Source organism: Notolabrus celidotus, chromosome 8 (assembly GCF_009762535.1).
Source record: "Notolabrus celidotus isolate fNotCel1 chromosome 8, fNotCel1.pri, whole genome shotgun sequence".
NCBI lineage: Eukaryota > Metazoa > Chordata > Actinopteri > Labriformes > Labridae > Notolabrus > Notolabrus celidotus.
The window spans coordinates 33,604,390-33,630,535 of NC_048279.1; the positions used below are offsets into that span (position 1 = coordinate 33,604,390).

Below are 26,146 nucleotides of genomic sequence, written 5' to 3' on the forward strand. Positions count from 1 at the left end.
GGATGTTTGTATGCCTTATATATTTTATATACATATTTCTGTATGTATATATTTTTATTATTTTTATTTTTATCACACTTTTATTATCATTATTATTATTTTTACCTTTATTTTGTATTTTTTTCCTAATGTTTTTTATGTTAAAGCTGGAGTCACAAGTGTGGTCATTGTTATTGTTTATGTTGTCTGTTCGACATCATCAAATATGATAATGCAGCTATTATTTTCAAGAGTTAGGACTAAACCTAAACAGGGCGAGGCATCCTTTAGTTTTTATGCACCAAATATCTGGAACAAATTACCAGAGAACTGCAGGTCCGCTGCAACTCTCAGCTCCTTTAAATCAAAGCTTAATTATTTATTTATTTATTTATTAAACTGTAACTTTTTATTATTTCTTATTCCTGACAATCTAATATGTTTTTATGATTTTTAATGACTATTTTTAATTTCATTTAAATGTTTTTTTTTATGTTCAGCTGATTTTTAACTGTATTGATCATTTTATGTGAAGCACTTTGAATTGCCTTGTTGCTGGAAAGCGCTTTATAAATAAATGTGCCTTGCCTTGCCTAAATGCAGAGTGGTACCTCGTGTTTCTAGAAGATCTCTGTTAAAGTACAGTGACACTCCCAGTGGCTGAACCACAACAGGAAGGAGTGTTTTCAGATTTCTCCCAGCCGGCAGACTGCTCCCTAGGTGTTTACTGTGACTTTATAATCCACCAAAGACAACCAGGTGGATTTACAGTTGTAATAAAGAGCATATAACCCTTGTGATTCTGTATTTGGAGGACTCTGTGAGCGCTTGTAGTAACTTGGTGATGTCTGGAATATCTGCACATTGTTAACGAGCCTCACCGGGGAGACCTTCAACACCACCAGGACTAATGGAGGCTGGAGCAGAAGACTCACCTGACTATCAGACTGTTTACTCTGCAGTGAAGGTCCTGAGAGGACCAAACCCAGAGCTGAAGAAACTGCTGCACTTTAAGGTCTACAAGAGGAGGTGGTTTGTCCTGCTGGTGTTGTGTCTGCTGAACTGCTCCAACGCAACGGTGAGTTCTCAAAAGGGTTCCTGGTTCCCTGACCTGACAGCTCTCAGACAACGAGACTTGAATGCATTTGGTGTACAAGTCCTGGGAGTTTGATTTAAAAGGGTGACACATTTAAAATCACATTTAGAAAGGCAGGAGAGGGTGGAAGCAGAACACACTGTACTGTATGGAAGCCCAGGAGTGTCAAAAACAACTGCTGATGGTCAGAGGTGTCAAAAGTATTCACAGTCATTACTCAAGTAGAAGTATAGATACTACTACTACTACTACTACTTCTACTACTATTACTTCTACTACTACTTCTACTACTACTACTACTTCTACTACTACTACTACTACTACTACTTCTATTACTTCTACTACTACTTCTACTACTATATCTTCTACTACTACTTCTATTACTTCTACTACTACTTCTACTACTACTACTACTTCTACTACTACTACTACTACTACTACTTCTACTACTACTACTATTACTTCTACTTCTACTGCTACAACTACTACTTCTACTACTACTACTTCTACTACTACTACTACTACTACTACTACTTCAATTACTTCTACTACTACTTCTACTACTACTACTTCTACTACTACTACTACTATTACTACTACTTCTTCTATTACTTCTACTACTTCTACTACTACTACTACTACTACTACTTCTATTACTTCTACTACTACTTCTACTACTATATCTTCTACTACTACTTCTACTACTACTACTACTTCTACTACTACTACTACTTCTACTACTACTACTACTACTACTACTACTACTACTACTACTACTACTTCTATTACTTCTACTACTACTTCTACTACTACTACTACTTCTACTACTACTACTACTACTACTACTTCTACTACTACTACTACTACTTCTACTTCTACTGCTACTACTACTACTTCTACTACTACTACTTCTACTACTACTACTACTACTACTACTTCAATTACTTCTACTACTACATCTACTACTACTACTTCTACTACTACTACTACTATTACTACTACTTCTTCTATTACTTCTACTACTTCTACTACTACTACTACTACTACTACTACTTCTATTACTTCTACTACTACTTCTACTACTATATCTTCTACTACTACTTCTACTACTACTACTACTTCTACTACTACTACTACTACTACTTCTACTACTACTACTACTTCTACTTCTACTACTACTTCTACTTCTACTACTACTTCTACTACTTCTACTACTACTACTTCTACTACTACTAATCTACTACTACTACTACTACTACTTCTTCTACTACTACCACTACTTCTACTTCTACTACTACTACTACTACTTCTCCTACAACTACTATTACTACTACTTCTAATAATAATAATATTAAGATACTAGGGTTTAAAAAGACTTCTGTAGAAGTTGAAGTATCAACTCAAGCTTTTTACTCAAGTAAAAGTGTAAAAGTTCTGGTTTCAAAACTACTTAAAGTATAAAAGTAAAAGTAATGTATGGGGGAAAAAATGCCATTAAGGACAAAAGCTTAGGCTGCACCACAGGGGCCTATAGTGCACTGCCCCACCTCCCAAAAAAACATGTTTCTGAAGGCCATAATGACTATAATGTTATATTAATAGTGTAACGGATTGGTTATATGGTGTTTGCTAGAGTTAGTTATTAATTAGTTATGAAGTAGTTAGTTAGTTGATGTTCAGTACTAAGATTTCCTTAATGTCAGTGAATGTGATGACCAGTGATGATTGGGTGAGGAAGAATAGGAGGGGAGATGTATGTATATATATGTGTGTGTGTGTGTGTGTGTGTGTGTGTGTGTGTGTGTGTGTGTGTGTGTGTGGGAGGAGAGTTAAAGAATTAAAGAATATGATGTCTTTAATTAATCTTACGCAGGGAAATATCTCCAACTAGAAAGATATTGTTCCAACTTTTGCAAAAGTTAAGGATATTATTGGAATTTTGCTTACCACATTAACATTTAGATGCACTTCATTTTTTTTTAATAGCTTTTAACTCTGATTTGTCATGAACATCTTTAATTGTGTCAATTAAAATGTTTTTTTTTACCATCTTTTAAAACATTTTGTAGCAATTAACAGCCCTCATATCATTTTTAGCTACTCCCATCACTCTTCTTTATTAGTTTACCACTTGTATGATTAAATCTTTGCTCATAAATGTAACTTAAATCACATTGAGGTGTCTCAGACATCTAATGGTCTGCAGCCGTGATGTTTAAGATGGATTCATGCATCCACCGATAAAACTCCCATCAGACTGAGGAGAGCTTGTTCTAGTCTTTGGGTCAGTTGTGGTCCTGCCCTCTGTCTCAGTCAAAGTCAAATAATGGAGGAACACATTTAAATCTTTGTGTCACTGTTTTTCATATAAGGAAATAAAATCTGCTGCTTTGAATGTTTCTATAAATTGACATGTTGTTGTATTTTTCCCAGATGTCAGACATGCTTAATAATAATAATAATAATAATACCTAAGTTTTATATAGCGCTTTTAAATAACTCAAAGACGCTTTACAAGAGAGACAATTAATAAATAAATACAAATAAAGACATATAAGACAAGCAGACGACAAGGGAAGAGGTGGAAAAATTAATGTGTGGGGAATGCCTGTTTGAAAAGGTACGTTTTTAACTGTTTCTTAAATGAATGAAGTGAGTCAGAAGCACGGATGTGTGGGGGGAGAGAGTTCCAGAGGGTGGGGGCGGCTATGGCAAAGGCCCGGTCCCCCAAGGTACGGTGCTTGGATTTAGTGATGGGAGTGAGGAGGTAATGTTAAACACCAGATGTGGTTGTGAACGCAGCGTTTTAGACGAGATGTCCCTTAATGTTCAGTGAAACTTGATATGACTCCCTGGAGATGTCGTCATTGTAAAGCAGAGTGTGCCTGGAGGCAAGTGTGCTCCTCTATGCCATGCAAACGGAACCCACCCACCCCCCCCCCCCCCCCTCTCACACACACACACACACACACACACACACACACACACACACACACACACACACTTTCTGCAGCTCCCAGGGGCCCCTGGTCTTCTCTATGGGAGCTATTGTTTACACAGGGCTGGTGTTCACGCTCACAAAGGATCCTCAGCTGGCCCAGGCTCATTCATGATACAGCTGATGAGCCTGTTAGACATCAATCTGTCGGATGTTAGCAGGGATCAGGATGGAATTAACAAAAACAATCCTGTACTGAGCTTTTCATGTTGTCTTGTTGATTGATTCAGACTTCATTTTAAACCATTGGATGATTTTCAGCCACAAATTGTTTCTTTTTTATCCAAAAAACCTTCTAAAAATGCTTTTTTTAAATTTGAAAGAACAACTTAAACACAATGAATCTGTTTCCAGTGAGGGTTAGGTATCAAACATCTATAATGAGAAGTAAAAACAACACCACTCTGCGTCTTTACCACCAATTTTTAATAATGGTCACTCACACAAAGCTGGCGTTGAATACTGGGTCACATTCTTTAAAGGGTTTACCTAGAAACATTTGTTAGGCCTCATGGTAAATATTTTATTATTAACCACACAATGAGTGTAAAGAACAGAGATCTCAGACTCTGCTGAGCCTCACGCCAGATTTTCTGAATATTTCAGCTCACTGTGGACGGTTTTTATGCAGTTAATACTTATTTGCTGAGTGTTAGGACAAAATCCAACATGGAAACTTAGTAAATCATGTTTAATATCCCTCAATGTGGGTTAATGAAAATTCCCTGCTTTCATAAGGCGGCCAACAAGGGCAAATGTTCTGTAAAGGCTGAAAGGATTTCAAACTGGAGGACTCTGCTGCCAATTTTATTGATAATGCAACAAATGCATCGACACAAACATGCAGCAGGAAGGTGAATTTGCTGCATAAACACAACAGATGCTTTAACAGCAAACTTGTGCTGCACATTCATAAATGTTACTAGTGTCATAAACACACAAATAAAGAAATTCACTTCATTGCAGAGGTATGAAGCCTAATGGCTGCAGGGATGAATGATTTTCTGTATCTCTCAGTCCTGCAGTGCAGAGAGATGAGCCGTCCTCTGCCGCTGTTTCTCTGCTCCACAAAGAAGTTATGAAGTGGATGATCTGTGTCATTTAGAATTGCCTCCATCTTCTTATGTGTGCATCTCTCCACCACAGCCTCCAGTGAGTCCAACCTGGTTCCTGTATTCAGATTCCTGTCCATTTCAGATACACGCCACAATAGCAGTATCATCTGAGTATTTCTGGATGTGGCAGGACTCAGCGTGTGACATACATACACTTCCAGGGAAAAATACAGGCACACTATTACATTTCAATACGATATAATAGTCCAATAAGAGAAGCTACAGACATGGTGCTATTTAGGGATGGGTACCGAATTCGGTACTTTTATAGGTACCGATCGAATTCCGTCGGTACTACCGAGTACCGATTCACGTGAAATCAAACAGTACCACGCTATAACCGTAAAAAGCTCCCGTCTTCAGCTTGATTTAATCCAGTTTGGTGAAACATCAGACACTTTTAGTAAGTTTTGATCAACTTGTCATCAAAGATGCAGATGCATTTCAGAGTGCCATGAACTGTCTGTCCAGTGCCTCTGTCGCGGGGAGGTGCATTCAGGGACCGTCGTAAAAGTGCAACACAGCCCTTATATTGTGTCCATGGCATTTTTATTTGAATCAAGAGAATCAAAATATCTTCATAGTGGTCACATCAAGAATGTTTTCTTTTTACGTTTTAGCAGGCTAAATCATTTAACTTCAGCTATTACACAAAAGTGTTAAAAGAGTGAAATATTGACTATTTGAACACTTGGTAACCCTGATACTGATATCTGATGGACTACATGAATTCTTTTAAAGAGAGAAAATGTTTTGGCAAAAACCAAAGACTAAAATGTGACTAAAACTATACTAAGACTATAAAGGGCTGAAAAGACTAAAATGTGACAAAAACTAACAGGCATATTCGTCTTAAGACTTAGACTAAGACTAAATCTAAAATAGCCGCCACAATTAACAATATAACCGTTCCTGTGTGAGTGAATGCCCAACAAGTAAGTTGTGTGTCCTGTTATTATAAAGAGACGGAGAACTGACTTTTCCCCGTCTGCAGACATTCACGTGTTCTTTGATAAACTCCCAAAAGAGCAATTAGACGCCACGAGCACGTGTCAGCTAATATATCTAATCACCTATATAATCCTGTTTCTGTTCATTTCATGTTAAATCAAATAAGATTCAAATAAGAGATTTTATTATTAAACAAATTAACATTTATTACCGCATAAACACACAAAAGTACAGAAAATTGGTACCGTTGAGTACCGGTACCAATTCCCAGGTACCGGGTATCGGTACCATATCGGTTCAAATGTGAAAGGTACCCATCCCTTGTGGTATTACAGTGAAATAATAGTTTGAGTGAAGCTGATTTTCTTGAGAGTTAACCCGCTCCTCTGCAGGACTGAACTCAGTGTGTCTCAGAGAACTTGGACCGGTGCCGCACTTCGTAGTCTAACAGTTTAGTTTATAGGTCATTTACATGTTTGAATTCTGCTTGCTGCGTTCTGCAGCACTCTTTTGTTTTACATCCCTGTCTCAGGACCTTTTAAGCAGCGGTCACATTACAGTGTTCATGACTGTGTTATAATAAGGTTTATTGTTTGAATGTTGAAGCATGAACGCTTTGTTCAATCTAAAACAATCAGATTACTTGAAGAATCAGATTATGTGCATCGCCGTCGTACTGCCATGGAAGGCAAGTTCTTTGCATTCCACATTCTTCTCTTTTATTTTGGAAAAATGCTCCCAAACTTTCGAGCTCCTTAGCCGGCTAGCCATGATACTGTTTGGGCATAACTTGTCCGGTGACATCACAGCTGACCTTGATTACCACGGCTGACCCTGATTACCACTACTGCACATGTGCGTCAAGGACAAGCGTGCCGGACACGGCCCTGCGCTAGTTAGCATAGCCACATAGCTACATGTCATAGCTGTAGCTGTGTACCAAGACACACGTCGACATACTGACAAATAAAACAACAAGAAACACTAAATCTGTGACCAATCCTTCAGAAAGGTCCTGCTGCAGGCGCCCCTCTGTCAGGATCAGATTCTGGATCAGATTCAGAGGGTTGAAGTAACGCGGGTCTGTGAGTAGCCGTGTATATTCAGCCAACATGTAAACATTAGATCAACGTACTGGAGAGCCGAGGCCACACCCACTTCCGGAGGGGGCGTGGTCAGAGAGAAAACAGACCGTTCTGAGCAGGGCTGAAAAAGAGGGTTTTTCAGGCAGACCAAAATCTGATTTCAAAGTGTTTTTTTGAGCAATAAACTTTAAAGACATGTTTTGGGGACCTCTTAGACCAATATATTTTGATGAAAAAGAGCGGAATATGTCACCTTTAATAAAGTCTTATGTTGAATAAGTTTCAGCGCTAACATTGTAAGAGTAGATAATACTTATTTTAAAGTCTACACCTCATTGTGTCATGAATCTCTCCATTTTCATTCTTCCAGTTATGGCTAACCTTTGCTCCAGTAGCGGACCAGTCCGCCGAGTATCTGAAGGTCTCTCTGCAGGACATCAACTGGTTGTCCCTGGTCGCCATGGTGGTGGCTGTGCCGCTCAGTCTGGGTACCACGTGGATGCTGGACACCCTCGGGCTACGAATCACGGTACAGACCTCATTCTGATACCTGAGGCCTCCCCTGAGGCTCCTTTGTTATGATGTTATCTCAGCATTCAGTGCTTCTGTTGTTAACACTGCATGCTTGGTTTTTACTGGGACTCTTCTAATCGACTTGATCCAGGGGTGTATCATCAGATTTTTCATAGCATCCTCACACCATAGATTGTATCACCATTCAGACAAAATAATCTTGAACCGGTTCCATATTTTCACCCTGCTGCCGTCTCATCTCTGCAGCTGATCCTGGGCGCCTGGCTGAACATGTTTGGAGCTCTGCTGCGGTTTTGCGCGACCCCTGTTGGTGTTTCGGTTACTATCCAGTACCCCATGGTGATGTTTGGTCAGACCCTCGCTGCCCTGGCTCAGCCCCTCATCATCTTCACTCCCACAAAGCTGGCCGCACTCTGGTTCCCGGAACACCAGCGCGCCACAGCGAACACCATCGCCTCTATGTGTGAGTGATTCACTGTTCATTATGGATGAGAGCTGAGTGTGACGTAATCACACACTGAAGGGACTCCAGAAAGGTCTATGGTTAGTAACTTTAATGGGACAGGGAGAGTTAAAGTAGTTGATGAGGGGGTTGGGGGGGAAGGGGGTGAGCTAGGATCCCAGTGTGTCAGCGCGCCAGTTCCCCCAACAGTCTAGGCTTATAGCAGCATAACTAAGAGCTGGTCCAAGCCTGATCCAGCTCTAACTATAAGCTTTATCAAAAAGGAAAGTTTGAAGCCTACTCTTAAAAGTAGAGAGGGTGTCTGCCTCCCAGACCCTGACTTGTAGATGATTCCAAAGGAGAGGGGCCTGATAACTGAAGGTTCTACCTCCCATACTACTTTCAGAGATTTTAGGTACAACTAGCAGGCCTGCATGTTGGGAGTGTAGAGTTCTAGAGGGGTAATAGGGCACTATGAGCTCTTTAAGATGCGAGGGTGCCTGATTTTAAATTCTATTCTAGATTTTACTTCTTCTCAAGGATTAAGACTCACTCACACAGGTTTAATATCAGGCTTAAAACAAAGATCATTTATAATGATAAGTACATTTTTTAGTATGATATGCTTTTTAATTCAGTTTCCCTTCTTGTTTTTTTTGTACAAAAGGCTTAAAACTGTGTCTCTCCTGATTTGCTGTGGTGTTACCAAAAGTTAGCACTGAGACAATCACAGAACAGCTTCATCTGACCCCCGGCCTCGACCCTTTGATGCATGTCTACTTCACTTTCAATTCCCCCCATGTTTTCACGAGTGCTAAGCGCATCAGCCACAACAACTTGTCCATGAGTGACATTTATTGGCACTGTGTTCTTTTACCTTCTTTGTCCAAAAACATCCATTGTTGCAGCTTAAATGGGTTTTACCAGATGAAGCTGTTAAAGCAGCCCTTAACAAGATGTGGGATTATGCTCAGAGATTATGTAATTAAGAGGATTTCCAAAAAGGTATTTTTTTTATTTTTTTTTAGAAAATAAAAAAAAAGAGGGCAAGAACAACTCGAGGTATTATCAGATTTACTTAATGAATGAATAAAAGCTTTTTTTACCCAAAGGGGATTTTCTTACTTCAGGGCGGCGGTGGCTCAGCGGTAGTCCGTCATCTCTCAGTCAGAAGGTTGGGGGTTTGATCCCAGCTCCAGCAGGCACACGCTGCAGTGTTCTTAAGCAAGACACTGAAACACAAGAGATACAGTCAGCTGTGAGTGAATCCATATGAACAGGATTAGTGAATACTGACTGTCTCCTACTACAGCAGCCAGGTGCCATCAGTGTATGAATGTGGTGTGAAAGGATGAATGTGACAAGTTGTGTAACAGCGCTTTGAGTGAACGGAAAGACTAGAGAAAGTCTATTTAAGTACAAGTCAATGCACACAAAATATAAATACATCAACACCCATACACGAGAGAGCATACAATACATCAAACATGCAACTTTATCATACTAAATATAATATCTAAGCAATAATTGGTAGATACACTACCAGTCAAAAGTTTGGAAACACCTTCTCATTCAAGGGTTTGTATTTATTTTAATGAATTGAAACACTGTAGATTAATACTGAAGACATCAAAACTATGAAAGAACATATATGGAATTATTTAATTAACATAAAAGTGTTAAACAAAGCAGAATATGTTTTATAATTTAGATTCTGTAAAGTAGCCCCCTTTTTCCTTCATGACAGCTTTGCACACTCTTGGTATTCTCTCAGTCTGCTTCATGAAGTGGTCTCCTGGAATGGTTTCTAATTAACATGAGCCTTGTCAAGAGTTCATTTGTAGGATGACTTGCCTTCTTAATGTGTTTGAGACCATCAGTTGTGTTGTTCAGAGGTAGGGTTAGTACACAATGGATAGCTCTATTTAACTACTGTTGTAATCCAGATTATGGCAAAACCAGATTATTTCATAGTTTTGATGTCTTCAGTATTAATCTACAATGTTGAAAATAATTAGAATAAATGAAACCCATTGAATGAGAAGGTGTGTCCAAACTTTTGACTGGTAGTGTATATAGCGCCAACTTCAAGAAACAACTTCTTCGGGGGCTAAACAAACGATCCAATAACTTCAGACCTTTTTATTTCAGCCAGGTGAATTAACAATTAATAAAGTGCCCTTTTAAAGGGGTGGGTATTGTGCTGAGTCATGTTTTAACAAAGTTAAAATGTTGCACGTCATTACAAAAGGTAGGCCACGGTTCCAGTTGTGAGGTGAATGTGTGCGTGTGTGGAGTAAATACAACATGAGACTTCGAGAACTACGAGAGCTGTACTACAGGGACATGAGATTTGCTCAATTTGTGACATCACAGATTGGTGAATCGTCTTAAAAGAGAATAATGAAACTTACCATGCAGAAATGGGTCAGATTGGAGGTCCAAAACATACAGCCATACTTCTTTATTTAAAATGATAAATTCAAGATTGAGAAACAAAACTTTGCAACAGAGCAACAGCAGAGGATGCTTCTAGAATGCTTGGCTCTGGAATGCTGGGAAAGCTGGAATGAAGCATTTTAGACAGAGGCTGCAATGCTGTTTCTAAAGGTCACCAGTCTGCGGATAAGTTAAGAGTTTTTTGAGCTGTAGTTACGACAAAGCTATCAGAGGGACAATTAACAGTGTTCCCACGCGTCCTGGAAAACCTGGAAAACCTGGAAAACCTTGAAAAAACAGTTGACCAGTTTTCCAGTCCTGGAAAATATCTGGAAAATGGGAGAAAAAGTCAATTGTCCTGGAAAATTATTCCAACTGGACTGCGTGCGATCTGACACGGTTAAAAAAAACACATCCCCATTCAACATTTGTGGCCATTTTTGTCATTTAGTTCTATTTAGGTCAATTTAAGCACTGATCCTCTGATTATTATTTATTTATCTCAGTAAGGCAGCTTCCTTTGCTGGCTCTTTTGTTTTTTACCTAGCTAATTTTATATTTTTTGAGAAAAGAGAAAGCTGAGATCAAAGACAGCTAAAGACCCAGCTCTTTAAGAAGCACTATGCACTTAGCTAGAATATTCTCCACTGTTGTCCCCAGTGGCAGATCATGTCTTCCAGCTACAGTTGACTCACACTGTCCTGCTCTACTCTGGGAATCTGTGTTCAGCTCTTGAGTGACCCAGCACTTGGTACTTTGGTCATTATTGTGGTGAGTTTAATTGTTGATGATGATCATGGAAGGTCTTAAATTGTTTGGTTGCTGCATTGTAGATGTTCCTTATTTTGAAAAAAAAAAAAAAAAAAATCCTTACTGACTTTTGTGCATTGCCTTTACACTGCTTGGCAGTACCTGCACCCAAATTGACTTGAAGCACTTTGTTACTCTTACTGATCTTGTTTCCTCTTGTCTAGATCTTTGCTTGTGTTGTTCTTGTTCTCGTATGTACGTCGCTTTGGATAAAAGCGTCTGCTAAATGACATTGTAACATGAGAGTTGGACATCATTGTTACTTGGCTGCACTAATGAAGTGCTTTACATCTGCAGTTGCATTATTCTAAAATCAATTTGCCATAATTTTTAAGCATGTAAGAGATGATTTGATTGATAGCCATATACTGCACGTCTTTCAGTGTAGACTTCCACTGAGAGGAACATATTTAGGAACTAAATTTAGACTGTCATACCAGCTTGATCATCACTGAAACTGTTTTTGAAATGTCCTGGAAAATGATCTCTGGAAAAGAGTGGGAACCCTGAATTAAATAACTTGAAAATGAGCATTATGTGTGTTAAATATCTGAAGCCCAGTTATCTAAATATTTACAACATCTGTGGACGAGGCTTTTGTCTAAAGGCAAGTGTGAATGTGCTTCAAACTGTGTCACTTTTGGTATAATACAATGTTTAGATACATAATTCCATCCCTTGTTGAGATTGGAAGAAGCAGTGGTTAATGCAGGGCCTCAGGTCATGTGCTGTGTTCATGCTCTGTGTAAAAGTAGGAAGTGGGTCCGTTTAAGCACGTGCTCTCAGCTGCAGGGAAGCACATTTTATCCTGTCAGCAAATTCTCATGCATACTCAGCCTAATGAAGACTATGTCCAGAAATGAGTGATTAGAATGTTTCAATTGTAATTCTATAGTCATAGATAAGGTCATTCGAACATTATCTTGTAAATACAGCTTCAAAATGTACTCTACATCCAAACAGATACATAAAGATAAGAAAAAGGACAACTGAAACAGAGAACAGAAAGCGTGGTGAGGCTGCATTAACAGGACAAGAAACAGAACAAGCCTGAATCACATTTCTCTTTTTCCTCCTCAGCCAATCCCCTGGGCATCCTCCTGGCGAACATCATCTCTCCCATGATCGCTCAAACATCTGCACACATCCCAACCCTGGTGAGTGACGCTGGGGAATAAAACTTTAACTCTTTAACTCTGGGGCTGAGAGTCTGGTTTTTGGTTTTGGTTGAGCTTTAAAGTGCTGATCTGAGTATTGCTGAACACTTACCACATGAAACAGCAAAGTTACATCATGATATGAGTGAATTAGAAATGTAATGCTTTGATGGAAACGGTGAAAAGCTTTATCTGCTCCATCATTTTTAAGTATCAAATAATCAACCAAGGAGGAGGCGGTTTGGGCAGCAAAGAGACGTCTTTGTGTTGTCTAAATGATTTTCTCTCCCTTTTTTCTTGTAATAATAATAATAATGAATTTTATTTATCATGCACTTTACATTTGGAGCAAATCTCAAAGTGCTACAGGGCATAATAAAAGGGCAGTAAGAATAAAAGCAGGGTTAAAAACAAACAGTAAAATGCAGACACTTGTTTAAAGCACTGTGGAAGGTCAGATAAAAACTATGGATAAAACCAGGAGAATAAAAACTAGGGAGAAGCCCTCTGAAATAAGAACGTTTTTAGTCCCTTTTTAAAAGAGTCAGTAGTCTGTGGTGATCTCAGGTGGTCAGGGAGAGCATTCCACAGTCGCTGGGCAGTGGAGGAAAAAGCCCGGTCTCCCATGGTGCAGAGTCTGGTGCGAGGGCAGGCAGTGGAGGCGGTTGGTGTTGGTGGAGCGGAGGGCTTGTGGGTGTAGCAGTTCCTTCAGGTATGTGGGGGTGTTTCCATGGATGCACTGATGTGTGAGCAGATAGAATTTGAATTCGATTCTGTATGAGACCGGGAGCCAGTGGAGTGAATGTAGGATGGGTGTGATGTGGTCGTGTTTACGCACTCTCATCAGGACCCTGGCTGCGCGGTTGTGGATGAACTGCAGTTTTTGAAGGCTTTTGCCAGGGACCCCGATGAGAAGTACGTTACAGTAATCAAGCCTGAAGGAGACAAGGGCATGGACCAGTTTTTCTGCATCAGGGAGAGAGAGTGAGGGGCGGAGTTTGGAGACATTTCTGAGGTGGTAGAAGGAGGTTTTACAGATGTTATTGATGTGGGCCTCAAAAGTGAGGAGAGGGTCAATTTTGACTCCAAGATTTGTGGCTATGGATGAGAGGGGAATGTTGTGGCCTGTGAAGGATATGGTGGTAAGTGGAGATGACTGGGTCTGGTGGGGGGTGCCAAGGCAAGGCAAGGTAAGGCAAGGCAAGGCAGCTTTATTTGTATAGCGCATTTCATAGACGAGGGCAACTCAATGTGCTTTACATTGAAACATTAAAAGCATTGGAAACATTCAGACAGGCATAAAAGAAACATAATTAAAATGACAAATATGATAAAACAGAAAAGGAAAATTAGAAATATATTAAAAACTACATTAAAATTTTAATTTAAAGTGAGTTAAAATGAGCTAAGATAGGAAGGCAGTGGCAAATAAAAAGTCTTAGTCTTTGATTTAAAAGAGGTGAGAGTTGGAGCGGACCTGCAGCTTTCAGGGAGTGTGTTCCAGATATGTGGTGCATAATGACTAAACGCTGCTTCACCATGTTTCCTTCTGACTCTTGGGACTGAAAGCAGACCAGTACCTGATGACCTCAGAGGTCGAGGTGGTTCATAAAGTAGCAGCAGATCAGCAATGTATTTTGGGCCTAAACCATTCAGTGCTTTATAAACCATCAGCAGGATTTTAAAGTCTATTCTCTCACAGACAGGAAGCCAGTGTAAGGATCTATGAACTGGAGTGATGTGGTCTACTTTGCTGGTCCTTGTTAGGACTCGAGCAGCAGCATTCTGTATGAGCTGCAGCCGCCTGATGGACTTTTTAGGGAGTCCTGTAAAGACCCCGTTACAGTAGTCTAGTCTGCTAAAGATAAATGCATGGACGAGTTTTTCTGCATCCTGCTGAGACATAAGTCCTTTAATCCTTGATATATTCTTAAGGTGACTTAAAGCAACTAAGATGGCTTTGGTTTTGGAACTGTTGAGTTGGAGGAAGTTTTGGTCCAGTGTGTGACTGTGAAGACGCCATTACAAAGACAAAAATGCCCCAAACATCTGATAAAGATAATCCATCTGTGGGCCGGGCATTAGAGGTTTTCCACGGGGGCATTATGAGACATCAGCTTTTAATAGAGAGCGGTGCAGCAGCTGAACTGAGAGGCTCTCTGGCTCTGGTCACTTCACCTGCTAATGATGATAAATGGTGTCTGATTTAAGGTGCTGGCATTCATTTATCAACACATTACGTGTGTTTCTCTCCTCCTGTAGCTGCTGTGCTATGCGGTCCCGACGTGCATCATCTGTTTCCTAGCAACGCTGGGGATACGGAGCAGCACCCCACCGACGCCGCCGTCAGCCAGCGCGGAGGCATCCAGCTCCGAGCCGTTCTTGGAGGGGCTCAAACTGGTAAGGGCACGGGAGGGAGGGAGGGAGAGATAAATGTGCAAGGAGATGAAGGACGAAACTTAATTCAATATAGAGTGCTTTGATGAGGGGAAAACTGTAACTGAACACTATTAAATAAACTCTGAATCCAAAGAGGCCAAATTACAGACATGTCACTGCACTAGGAGGATAACTTCACCATCATCGTGACTTTAAAGCCTCTGAGGTTTTGATATCTATAAGAAGCATTTGTTTTAAAACAAAACGACAAACTCAGAGTTCAATCAATCTTTATTTGTATAGCGCCAAATCACAACAAATGTTATCCCAAGACGCTTTTACAAACAGAGCAGGTCTAGACCACTCTATGTTAAATTATGAACAGAGACCCAACACCAAGACTCAGTCTGACCCCACCTTAATCCATCATGAGCATTGCACCTCGCAGAATTTAGCAAGTTACAACCGTGAGGAAAAACTTCCTTTTAACAGGCAGAAACCTCCAGCAGAACCAGACTCATGTTAGACAGCCATCTGCCTCAACCGAGTTGGGTCTGGAAAGAGGGATAGAGGAGAATAAGAGAGAGAGGGAGCAGTGATAGTGATGAGATGAGTAGTCCAGCACGTCCGTATCAGCAGGAGGGCGTCTACGGCAGAGATCCAGAGGAACCTACGAGACAAGGGAGCTCAGGGACTCCAGAAAGGTCTATGGTTAGTAACTTTAATGGGACAGGAAGAGTTAAAGTAAGTGATGAAGGGGTTTGGGGGTGAGATAGGATCCCAGTGTGTCAGTGCGCCAGTTCCCCCGGCAGTCTAAGCCTATAGCAGCATAACTAAGAGCTGGATTTCAACCTGCAGTGATGGTGTTCTCACCCGCATCCGTGACATTTCCACCCAAATGTGACGCTCACACTTTAGTCCTAGCTGCAGAGAGTGTTTCTATGCATCTTTATATATATAAAACTTTGCATTAATATCTGTTATACTTATTTAAAGAGATCCAACAGACAGTGATACATGACATCTCTGTGAAACAGGTCAGAAGCAGGTCATGGAGGTAGTAAAGCAGACACACAGGCGGCCATAATAAACACGTCAGCTCGCATCTTCAATTAACTGCAGTCTATAAATAGCCTCATGTTTTGGTGGGAATTTAAAGTAATTGCTTACTGCTCCTGTGAGGTTTTTAGCTGGTTATTAAACAAACTGAATTAAATTCTGATGCCTCGGCATGACCGCCAGTCCGAAAGCGTGCTTCAAAACAAATTAAAGCTGTAAGTGGTGTTGAAGTGGTCCTCGCACACCTGCAACCACCGCTGCATGCCTGCACACAAGCCGTTACTGTGCTGCAGGTGCAACCAACAGGACCTTAATGAGGTCTAGGCTCAAACTGTGACAGATCATCATCAGCAATCAATCAATCAGACTTTATTTATAAAGCGCGTTTCATACAATGACATTGTAACACAAAGTGCTGTACATAAAAACAACTTACAGTAGAATAAATTAAGAAAAAGATCCCATCCCAGCCCCGACCCCAAACCCACCCCATAATCCTTAAGGTTAAGAACACAATATGCAACAATAGTAATAAAAACAATAAAAATAAAATAAATAAATGAAATAAAAAAGAAGTTGCTGAACGAACTGAGGAAACGCTCTGATGATATCTTAATGAGGAAACACTGGAGGTAAAATAAGATGTTAAAACTCAACACAGGAAATTAAAATCACCAAAATAAAATACCTTTCTAAGATTATAAAAGACTAAAATATTAAACCATTAAAAGAACATAAGATGCTAGACTTAAAATAAATAAATAAGTACATAAATAAATAATGTAGAATAAAAGTGAATACATTTGAAATAGATAATTAATAAATAAATAAATAAATAGAATTATTAAGAATGAAAATAAAACTCTGTTAAAAGCGAGACTTAAAAGGTCGGTCTTGAGTTTGCTTTTAAAAATATTTATGCTCTGGGCCGCCCTCAGATCCTCAGGTAGGGTGTTCCACATCATATAAGCAGTTATGATGGGAGGCATGTTAAACACTTTATGAGAGGACATACCTCTTGTGTCCAATAGGTGGTGCTAGTTGGTCGATGTGTTTACTTCAGAATGTGCGTGGTTCGGACTTGATCAGAGAAAAAGCCTAGGGCGAGATCTCTTAAGAAGAAGAAGAAAGAAAGAAACGTACTTTATCAATTTTTTCACTCATGTTGTTTTTTGGTCATGCTACACGCACAGTTTTTGGTATATATATATACATACACACATGCAGTGGACATGCACTTTGGGAGAGATGTCAGAGTGAGGATGCTGCCATCAACCAGCGCACCCTAAGCAGTTGGGGGTTCTGTGCCTAGCTCAAGGGCACCTCGGCAGCACCCAGGCAAGTGAACCAGCACCTCTCCAGCCACCAGTCCACTTGCCAAACTTCGTCCATACTGGGACTCGAACAGGTGACCCTTCGGTTCCCAAGCCAAGTCCCTATGGACTGAGCTACTGCCGCTGCCACAAATATGTACCCTTGCAAATTCGGGTGCCAGAATTTCAACAAAAGATGTCTGACTTCCTGTTGGGATTTCACCACGACGTTAAGAGGCTTTTTTGTAGGTCTCGGTCCGATAGATATGAGGGAAAAACTTCATGCATGTAGGTTGAACCGTGTTGAGGGGCTGGCCTGGGAAAAATAAAATGGGGAAAAATAAAGGGGGCGCTATTGAGCCATTTTTGGGACAATTTTTTTCACCAGGCCTGATGAGTTTGTGAAGTTTGGTGAAGAAAGAAAGAAAGAAAACGCTGACCTTGTCGATGCTTGGGCCCCAATATTTTGCTTTTCACACAGCAGAGATTCACAGCAAGACATCCAAGGTACTGCATTGTCCACAGGGGGCGCTAGAATCAACACTAGAGTTTGTCACAGGAGCTTTAGAAACATTCCTTTTCAGTCTGCATAACAAAGCTAGAGGCTATACTTTGTTTTATATACGTTTTTTTTTTTTTTTGTTGTTTTTTTTATCTTTTTATTAGGGACACAATCAGAGCAAAATACAATGATGTCAATTCAAAATGTACAATGCCCATCTTTTTTCTTTTTTTCCCCTAACAAAACAATGAACATTGCCTCTGCATTCAAAGAAAATTATAAGAAATCAATTTCCCTCTGTAAAATAATGAGATACATTGTTTTAAATACAGTAGTCACCAAATAGATAAATAGCAATGGAATAAAACAAACAAACATTAATAAAATGAAAGAAAGAAAGAAAGAAAGAAAGAAAGAAAGAAAGAAAGAAAGAAAGAAAGAAAGAGAGAAGTTGGAGGGGGTCTAGGTTAGAGGAAGGACTGGCAATGAGTGAAAATACTTTTAAATTTTTTTAAAATTTCTTAGAACTACCCTTCACTGTTTATCTTCTCCAATTTGAGAAATGATATAACGTCATTAAGCCACAACGATAAAGAAGGAGGTTTGGAGGCTTTCCAGAGGAGTAGGATTCTACGCCTTGCTAAAAGAGAAGTAAGAGCTAATATAAGTTGTTGCCGTTGAGCCCTTCTGTTCGGCCGTTTGTTCTCATGCTGCTCTGGAGATGCCGTGTGCCCGCCCTTAAGTCTTAACTCGTGAACATTGCGTAATGTTGGAATAACAATGTCCTCGCCAAGTCGATTGTTGAGTTTTAAGGATACAGGAACGTTGCGAAATGCTTTGGCAGGAAGGGAAGTCGAACCTGAAGTGATCACCCGAACTCTCTCTGGAAATATACAAAGAAAAACTGCTTTTTCTTTCCTTGAATTTATTTGATTTTCTCTTGCACAGAAAAGGATTATTATCAAAATTCCATGCATGCTTAATCAGGTATAACCTCAGTATACAATAATCTGAAAACCTGTCGCTCATATAGCTGCAAACGGCTGGAGCTGATGACCTTTTTGAGTTTAGGTTAAAAGATAAAAATGCTTAAACGCCTCCGGTGTGGATAGACAACGGCACATGAAATGCTGTCAGTGGACACAGGCCCTGGACGTCCTCACTCTGTCCTGCTGCCCCACTTTCAGAAGCTGCTGCTGAAAGTGATACTTCTTCCCTGCGAGGTTTCTCTCACAAATCCTGTCTGTCTTTCTCTCCTTCAGCTAATGAAGAACAAAGCCTACCTGATCCTGCTGCTGAGCTTTGGAGCGGGCATGGGCGTTTTCAGCTGCTTCTCCACGCTGCTGGAGCAGATCATGTGCGTGCAGGGCTACACCAATGTAAGTACACTGCAGGAAAAGACATCATGTTGATATCTATGGGGGGAAAATGAGGGGTTATAGGATACATATGACTAATAAATGTCAGTCTAAAGGTATATGTAGTACAAAGGTTAGCTTAAGTAACTGATGGAAGAAAACAAAGTGCACAGAAAGCTGCTTTAATTAAACCTTTTTAATTGAATAAACCTGTAATCTCCTTTCTTTCTGCAGGACTTTGCTGGTATTTGTGGCGCTCTTTTCATCGTGTTTGGCATCGTGGGCGCTGGTGTTCTGGGTCTGTACGTGGACAGGACGAAGCACTTCATCGAGGTCACAAAGATCAACTTGAGCCTGACCGCTCTGGCCTGCATCGCCTTCTCAGTGGTGAGAATATAAGACACAAGAGAGTTTCATACGTGTGCATAGAGAAATGACCGTGGCTCTTTTACTCCATAGATGATTCCCAGCCTTGTTTGTATAACTGTTTATCCTCTGTCCGCTCTCCTCCTCCTCTCAGGTGTCTCTGTTACGGGAGCAGAAAGCTGCCATCGCCGCCGTCTGCTCTCTTTTCGGCTTTTTCGGTTATGCAATCTACCCGGTGGCCATGGAGCTGTCTGTGGAGTGCTCCTATCCCGTCGGAGAGGCCACATCCGCCGGACTCCTCTTTATATCAGGGTACGACAGTCTCAGCTCAACATACAGAACACGCATCATACAGTAGGGAAGGTTGTGAAGAAGTGGATGGAGGTTTGATAAAACGGGCAATTTAGAGTGATCAATTAACCTGGTGAGCATGTTTTTTGGACTGTGGGAGGAAGCCGGAGTACCCAGAGAGAACCCACGCATGCACGGGGAGAACATGCAAACCTTCTAGCTGTGAGGCAACAGCGCTACCCACTGCACCACCGTGCAGCCTGTCCTTGAAATTTCCTGGAAAATGATCTCTGGAAAAGAGTGGGAACCCTGTTATGGCTAAATTCCACCAGATCCGTGTCCGGCCCATCTCTGATTTGTCACAACACCAGATCTGATCTTCTATTCTAGTCAACGTGTTAACTTCCACTAGATCCGCTCCGTTGCGTTCCTGGTGCATCTCTGATCTGGCAGGTCGGAGCCCTCCGGATCAGACACACAAGACTTTTATTCTTCCTGGAAGCTGGAGCACGACGCATCAATCTCAACAGAGCAGATGGAGCGGGACAGGAAGTCAGGCACCAAAATTATCACCAGATCGTATTTCACTTAACTACAACAACAAACCAAAGTCATGATGAGCGGAGCCAGGCCTGGAGTCAACAGGTCAGAGGTTTTCAGAGGACCAGAAAGACAACATGGATGAGGAGAGGAGGAGGAGGAGAATCCTTGGTCACATGACTCCAGCTGTCCGGCGGTCCTGCTCCATGCTGCTTTCTGAAAACGCAACCGGTGGTTGTCGACAGATGAAAGAGCACTGAGCTGGACTGCAGCGGATCGGAGACGGACCAAACACAGATCTGGTGGAAGTCCTTTTTAGGAGGCCCGGTGAAATCATTAAATATAGTCAGAAGGAGACATTAGAGTTGGATTTAAATAATGAAAAGCTGTGATTATGACCTACAGTTCCTCAACGCTGATGAAAGTGAAGTACTAGCTGTGTTAAGATGTTTATATTTTGATTCTATCTTTCAAATTAAACACAGTTGAGTGTTTGGACTTCTGTCTTCTTTATGTGAAAGTTTGATGAAGCTCTTTACTTTGTGTCTTTTCCAGGCAGGTTCAGTCTGTTCTGTACATAGTCCTGCTTCAGGGTCTGACCACGCGGCTCGCAGACTCTCCGTTGTCAACATGCGGGAGCACCGTCCTGAGCTGGAGAGGTAAGTCACATGATCAAGCTACAACAAGAAGCAGCTAATGAAGACACCTGATTCGCTGGATGAAAGCAGACTGGTCTAATTTGGGTTAACTTTTTTCTAACGCGACGGTTCAGAAGATATTAAGATTATGAGTTTTGCCCAAATAAGGACATGACTGACTTGAATGACAGGCGGGAACACATAGCTGTTGGCTTGGAGGCTCAAACCCCGCCTCTTTACCTCACACTAAGTGTGGTTGAGTTCAACATTTCCAATATGGCTGCCGCCGACGATTGGCTTCAAAACAGCATCCAGGAACAGATGAGTGACATCACAGATACTACGTCCATTATTTATACAGTCTATGCCGCCTCATCTTTTCAATACAAAGGCAGAAAGAAGGACTACATTCCACTTGAGGAGATTCTCTATTTCCCTGTTTACATTAAAGGTGACATATCATGCAAAATCAACTTTTTAATGGTTCTCTACCTGAAATATGCGTCCCTGTCTACAAACCCCCCCAAAATGAAAAGAATCCATTCTGCCCCTGTTCTGATTTCTCCACCTTTCTGTAAATGTGTGCTGAAACGAGCCGTTTAACTTTTCAGTGTTATTCATACGTCACAACGCCATCCGGTCTGTAACAGGAAGTCAGAGCTCGGAGCTTGTTCAGCCCATAGACTGTATAAAATACAACTCAACCCCTCCTCCATTTTTCATTCCCTGCACACATGTGTGCTAACAAGGAGCTTAGGAGGGAGGCATGCTAGTTGTAGGCTGTCTTAATAAACACAAAGGTCGGTTTTACTCCCCACGTCTGCAGATTTGAAGATCTAGTGGATGATTTTTATTGTTCATGGAAAAGTGCTAGCGCTAGTTAGCATAGCCACATAGCTACATGTTGGTAGCTGTGTACCAAGACACACGTCGACATACTGACAAAACAACAAGAAACACAGAATCTGTGACCAATGGTTCAGAAAGGTCCTGCTGCAGGCGCCTCTCCATCAGGATCAGATTCTGGATCAGATTCAGAGGGTTGAAGTAACGCGGGTCTGTGAGCAGCCGTGTATATTCAGCCAACATGTAAACATTAGATCAACGTGCTGGAGAGCCGAGGCACATCCACTTCCTGAGGGGGCGTGGTCAGAGAGCTCATTCTCATTTAAAGGCACAGACACAGAAAACAGCCTGTTATGAGCAGGGCTGAAAAAGAGGGGTTTACAGGCAGACCAAAATCTGATTTCAAAGTGTTTTTTTGAGCATAAACTTTAAAGACATGTTGTGGGGACCTCTTAGACCAATATATTTTGATGAAAAAGAGCATATGTCACCTTTAACAACTTATTAATTTGGTATTTTGATGAACTTGTGACTTCAGTTGTATCTTACTGATGCTTCATCCTCCTCCTCAGTGCCCCTGATGGTTCTGGCCAGCCTGTTCAGCTTCTTCACCTGCATCTTCGTCCTCTTCTTCCACACGCGCTACAAACGCCTGGAGGCCGAAGAGGAAGCCATGTACGGGACCAAACCGTCCAGCGGCTCCACGACCACCGAGCACTCCCTGAGCATTAACACGTAAAACTCCTCAGAGGCTGCTGAGCGGCAGGCAGAGGGCATTATGGGTGTTTTTCTGGAGATTTGCTCCCATTGATTTTTTCTTCTGTGTGATATCAGGGCCAAACTTTTCTTGTACCGGTACCTTGCTTTATGTTGACAGATGGTTACAGTGGGTCTGTTGCTGCTAACTGTTGGCATTTTCCATAACTGAGAAATAGAGGTACTTATAATTGTTATTTTACACATACAGAGGTCATAGGAGGAGTTTGTTGTTGTTGTTGTTTTCTTGCCTTTCTGGCAAAATAACTTTGTTCTCAAAATCTCACTGAGCTGGGGAAGTCAACATTCCTCTACTGAACATGTTTTCTTTTTATTTCTCATGTTGTACTACACTATCTTAAGTTTTCTCTGACAAATGTGGAGACCATGGTTATTAACTGAATATGGCTGCTCTCAGCCAATGACAGAGGAGTTTGTGTATCCATATTCATTGTTTGTTGTGACCTCTCACTTAGAGCTGGGCGATATCAAAAAAAGATATTATCACAATTACATTTTTCAAATCAGTCGATATCGATGATTATCACAATATTTATCCAATTATTATTTTTCATTTAAATTTAAAGGCGGATTGTTGAAGAAACCAGAGGGTCTGTTAGCTCCTACTGTGCTCTTCCTTCACCCACATCCCTTATCCGGGTCCAGGTCGCGGGGGCAGCAGTCTCAGCAGGGAAGCCCAGACACTCCTCTCCCCGGCCACTTCCACCAGCTCTTCTGGGAGGATACCGAGGCGTTCCCAGGCCAGCTGAGAGATATAATCTCGCCAGCGTGTCCTGGGTCTTCTCTGTGGCCTCCTCCCAGGTGTGCTGGCACTCCTTAAAGTAGAGGCAGTTTGAGCCAAGCTTCTCCACGAAGCAGATCCAACTGCAGAACACCTTACAGTCAAACACCCTCTGCCGCTGTCCCCACATCCTGAAAGTTAATTTATGAAGTGTAACTAACGACTCTGCTTTGAGCTGGTAGGTTTTGAGTTTTTTCAGTGTCGGTGTTGCTCTGAAAACGTCTCCAAACGTCTTTAAGCCCCGCCTACCTCTCACCCTGCAACATGATTGGCTGCCGTCTTCTTCTTCTGTCTATTGGCAACTAGATTAAGGCACATTAGCGCGCGCCCCCCCCTTTCCAGTGGTTGGGGTGTGTAATTACAGGTTTAAATATATCAAATTTTTAATGTACATTTGTTATATTGAGAAAAATGATATCACAATAATTATCACTGTCCATTTATCGCCCAGCCCTACTCTCACTGACAGTCATGTGACCCAAATAACAGCTAGTCTGTTAGCTGCTTTGCATTCTTCCTTTTCCAGACATGGTTTTTCTCTCAGGTAGTTTCCTGGTACTGATAGTTTATTTTTCACTGACACAATGTGTGCCAACAGACCGCATGAAAACCTGAGCACTGAGTAGAAACTACAGAAAATGTTACAGAGAGAGTTAAAGAGTTCCAGACTGACTGTCTACACTGTGCAATAGAAAGGTAGACAGACACCTCAAGTTTTCACTCTCATAAGGAAAACTCGTAGACCTGCCATTATCACTGGATTAGATTAGACTGAGTTCCTGAAGACGACTTAGTTTATTACATTTTCTCATTCCAGCTCTCTGAACATGAACTCTTCTGGTGTGGCTTCATCAGCCCGCTCTAATTTGAATATTTCCCCCTGAAATTCAACATTACCATGGCATGAAAATAGTTTACACGTTAGAAAATATATCAAGAAGTCAGCTCTGGTCTTCAGTTCACCGACTGAATCAGTCATTTCTGCAGTTTGGATTTGCAGGGGAGTGTTTTGTACGGCATGTTTCTCATCATAGTGTAAAAAGAAACCCCTTTATATTCAGTGTGTTCACTGAATTGCTCTGAATCAAACTGAACGAGTATCAGTGGTTTTAAGTCTCTGAAAAATCAAGGATTTCTTGAAACTAGCTGAACGTTAAACCAGACTTTTCTACTTTTTAAGAAACGTTTCTGAGAATAAAACCGTCTTAAAGAAACCCCTGACGTTTAATAAACTGTTTGGCTCTTTTGATATGCGTCAGTCTTGAAGCCTTACAGATTGTGAGCTCTGTGCAATAAAGAGGATAAATCCACTGACAGAAGAAACTCTGCCTGATGCAAAGATTGTATATATGACGGCAGTGAATGACACATTTTTACACCATGTTTAAGGTGCACTGGATGCTTGTTTTCTTATTGAAGCCAACACATTTTGTATTTGTAACATTTTCATTTAGGACATTTTACTTGCCAAACCCTTTTCTTTTTTTTTTTACAGAGAGGCCGGAATATTTGGTACCTTTGGTTAATCTCTTAGTCTAAGACTGTTTCTGTCTTCATGTCCTGAATTGTCAATAAACATCTCAAGTATTCTGTTCCTTTCGTCCTGAGTGCTGCTTTTAATTCTGACATTTGGTCCATTTTAACTTTTAAAGACACAGAGACGATTTCACATGCTTTTATCTCCTCACGCCTGGACTACTGTAACACTATTTTTAGCTGCCTGCACAAAAAATCCCTCCATTGTCCTCAAACTGTACAGCAGTGGTTCTCAAAGTGGGGTCCTGGGACCCCTAGGGGTCCGCGAACCATAGCATGGGGGTCCGTGAAATAATTAGAATACCTTTCTAATTAATTATAAAATTGTGCTGTGTCATTAAAAACAGCATATACACCATTGTTACACCATTAAGTGTCTCAAGGGGATATGTGAGTCTTGCTACTGTTAATTTTCTGAAAGCGTTTAAGATCAATCACTTGAAAAGTATAAATGCTGTCATGTTGAGTCCACAACGAATGAAATGACCCTCTGTTTTAAAGAATACAAGTGGTATTTACATGATTCAAATTGAAGTGTTATCTGTTTATCACTATGGAACAGGTCTGAAGTATTTACATTGATAGGTTTTGCAATGCAAATCGTTCATCGGCATCAAAGAGTGCAAATGGTAGTAAGCATGTGCTTAGTCTGTGTTATAACTATGAGGGGGTCCTTGAAAATGTTCTCACCTGTAAGGGGTCCCTGGCTCCAAAAAGTTTGAGAACCCCTGCTGTACAGAACTCAGCCGACAGGGTTTTAACCAGAACCAAGATACAACCATATCTCTCTGGTTTTAACTTCCTTGCTCTGGCTCCCTGAATGTTTCTGAATTGATTTTAAGATTTTACTGATTACTTTTAAAGCTCTACATGGACTTACTCCAAGCTATAGAGCAGACCTTTTAGTACCTAGCCGACGCATGTATTGAGATCCTCTGCAGAGGTTTATTGTGCATTCCAAATAGGAAAATGAAAACAAAACAGGACAGGGTGGTCACAGTAAGGGGTCTGACACCCTGGAACAATCTGCCCGAGGAGATCATGTCTGCCGAGTCAGTGAGCTCTTTTAAATCTCTTCTGAAAACATACTTTTATCAAAGAGCCTTTCCTGATTTTATTTTAACTGTCTGAAAGAAATATATTTTCTTGTTCTT

The 26,146-nt window shown here is 40.9% G+C and overlaps 2 protein-coding genes across 2 annotated transcripts in view; one reads left to right on the plus strand and one right to left on the minus strand.

Annotated features, from left to right (window-relative positions):
* Window positions 1-26,146, minus strand: part of LOC117817031 (leptin receptor overlapping transcript-like 1) — a 762,389-nt gene that overhangs the window by 597,958 nt on the left and 138,285 nt on the right. The window lies entirely within an intron of this gene.
* On the plus strand, window positions 645-25,050 carry slc49a3 (solute carrier family 49 member 3). Its single transcript, XM_034689464.1, has 10 exons — window positions 645-1,057; window positions 7,595-7,753; window positions 8,005-8,221; window positions 12,530-12,606; window positions 14,869-15,006; window positions 19,122-19,238; window positions 19,452-19,604; window positions 19,738-19,895; window positions 20,970-21,073; window positions 22,471-25,050. Exons 1-10 carry the CDS (start codon window positions 890-892, stop codon window positions 22,635-22,637), a joined length of 1,458 nt encoding a protein of 485 aa, XP_034545355.1. The 5' UTR covers window positions 645-889; the 3' UTR covers window positions 22,638-25,050.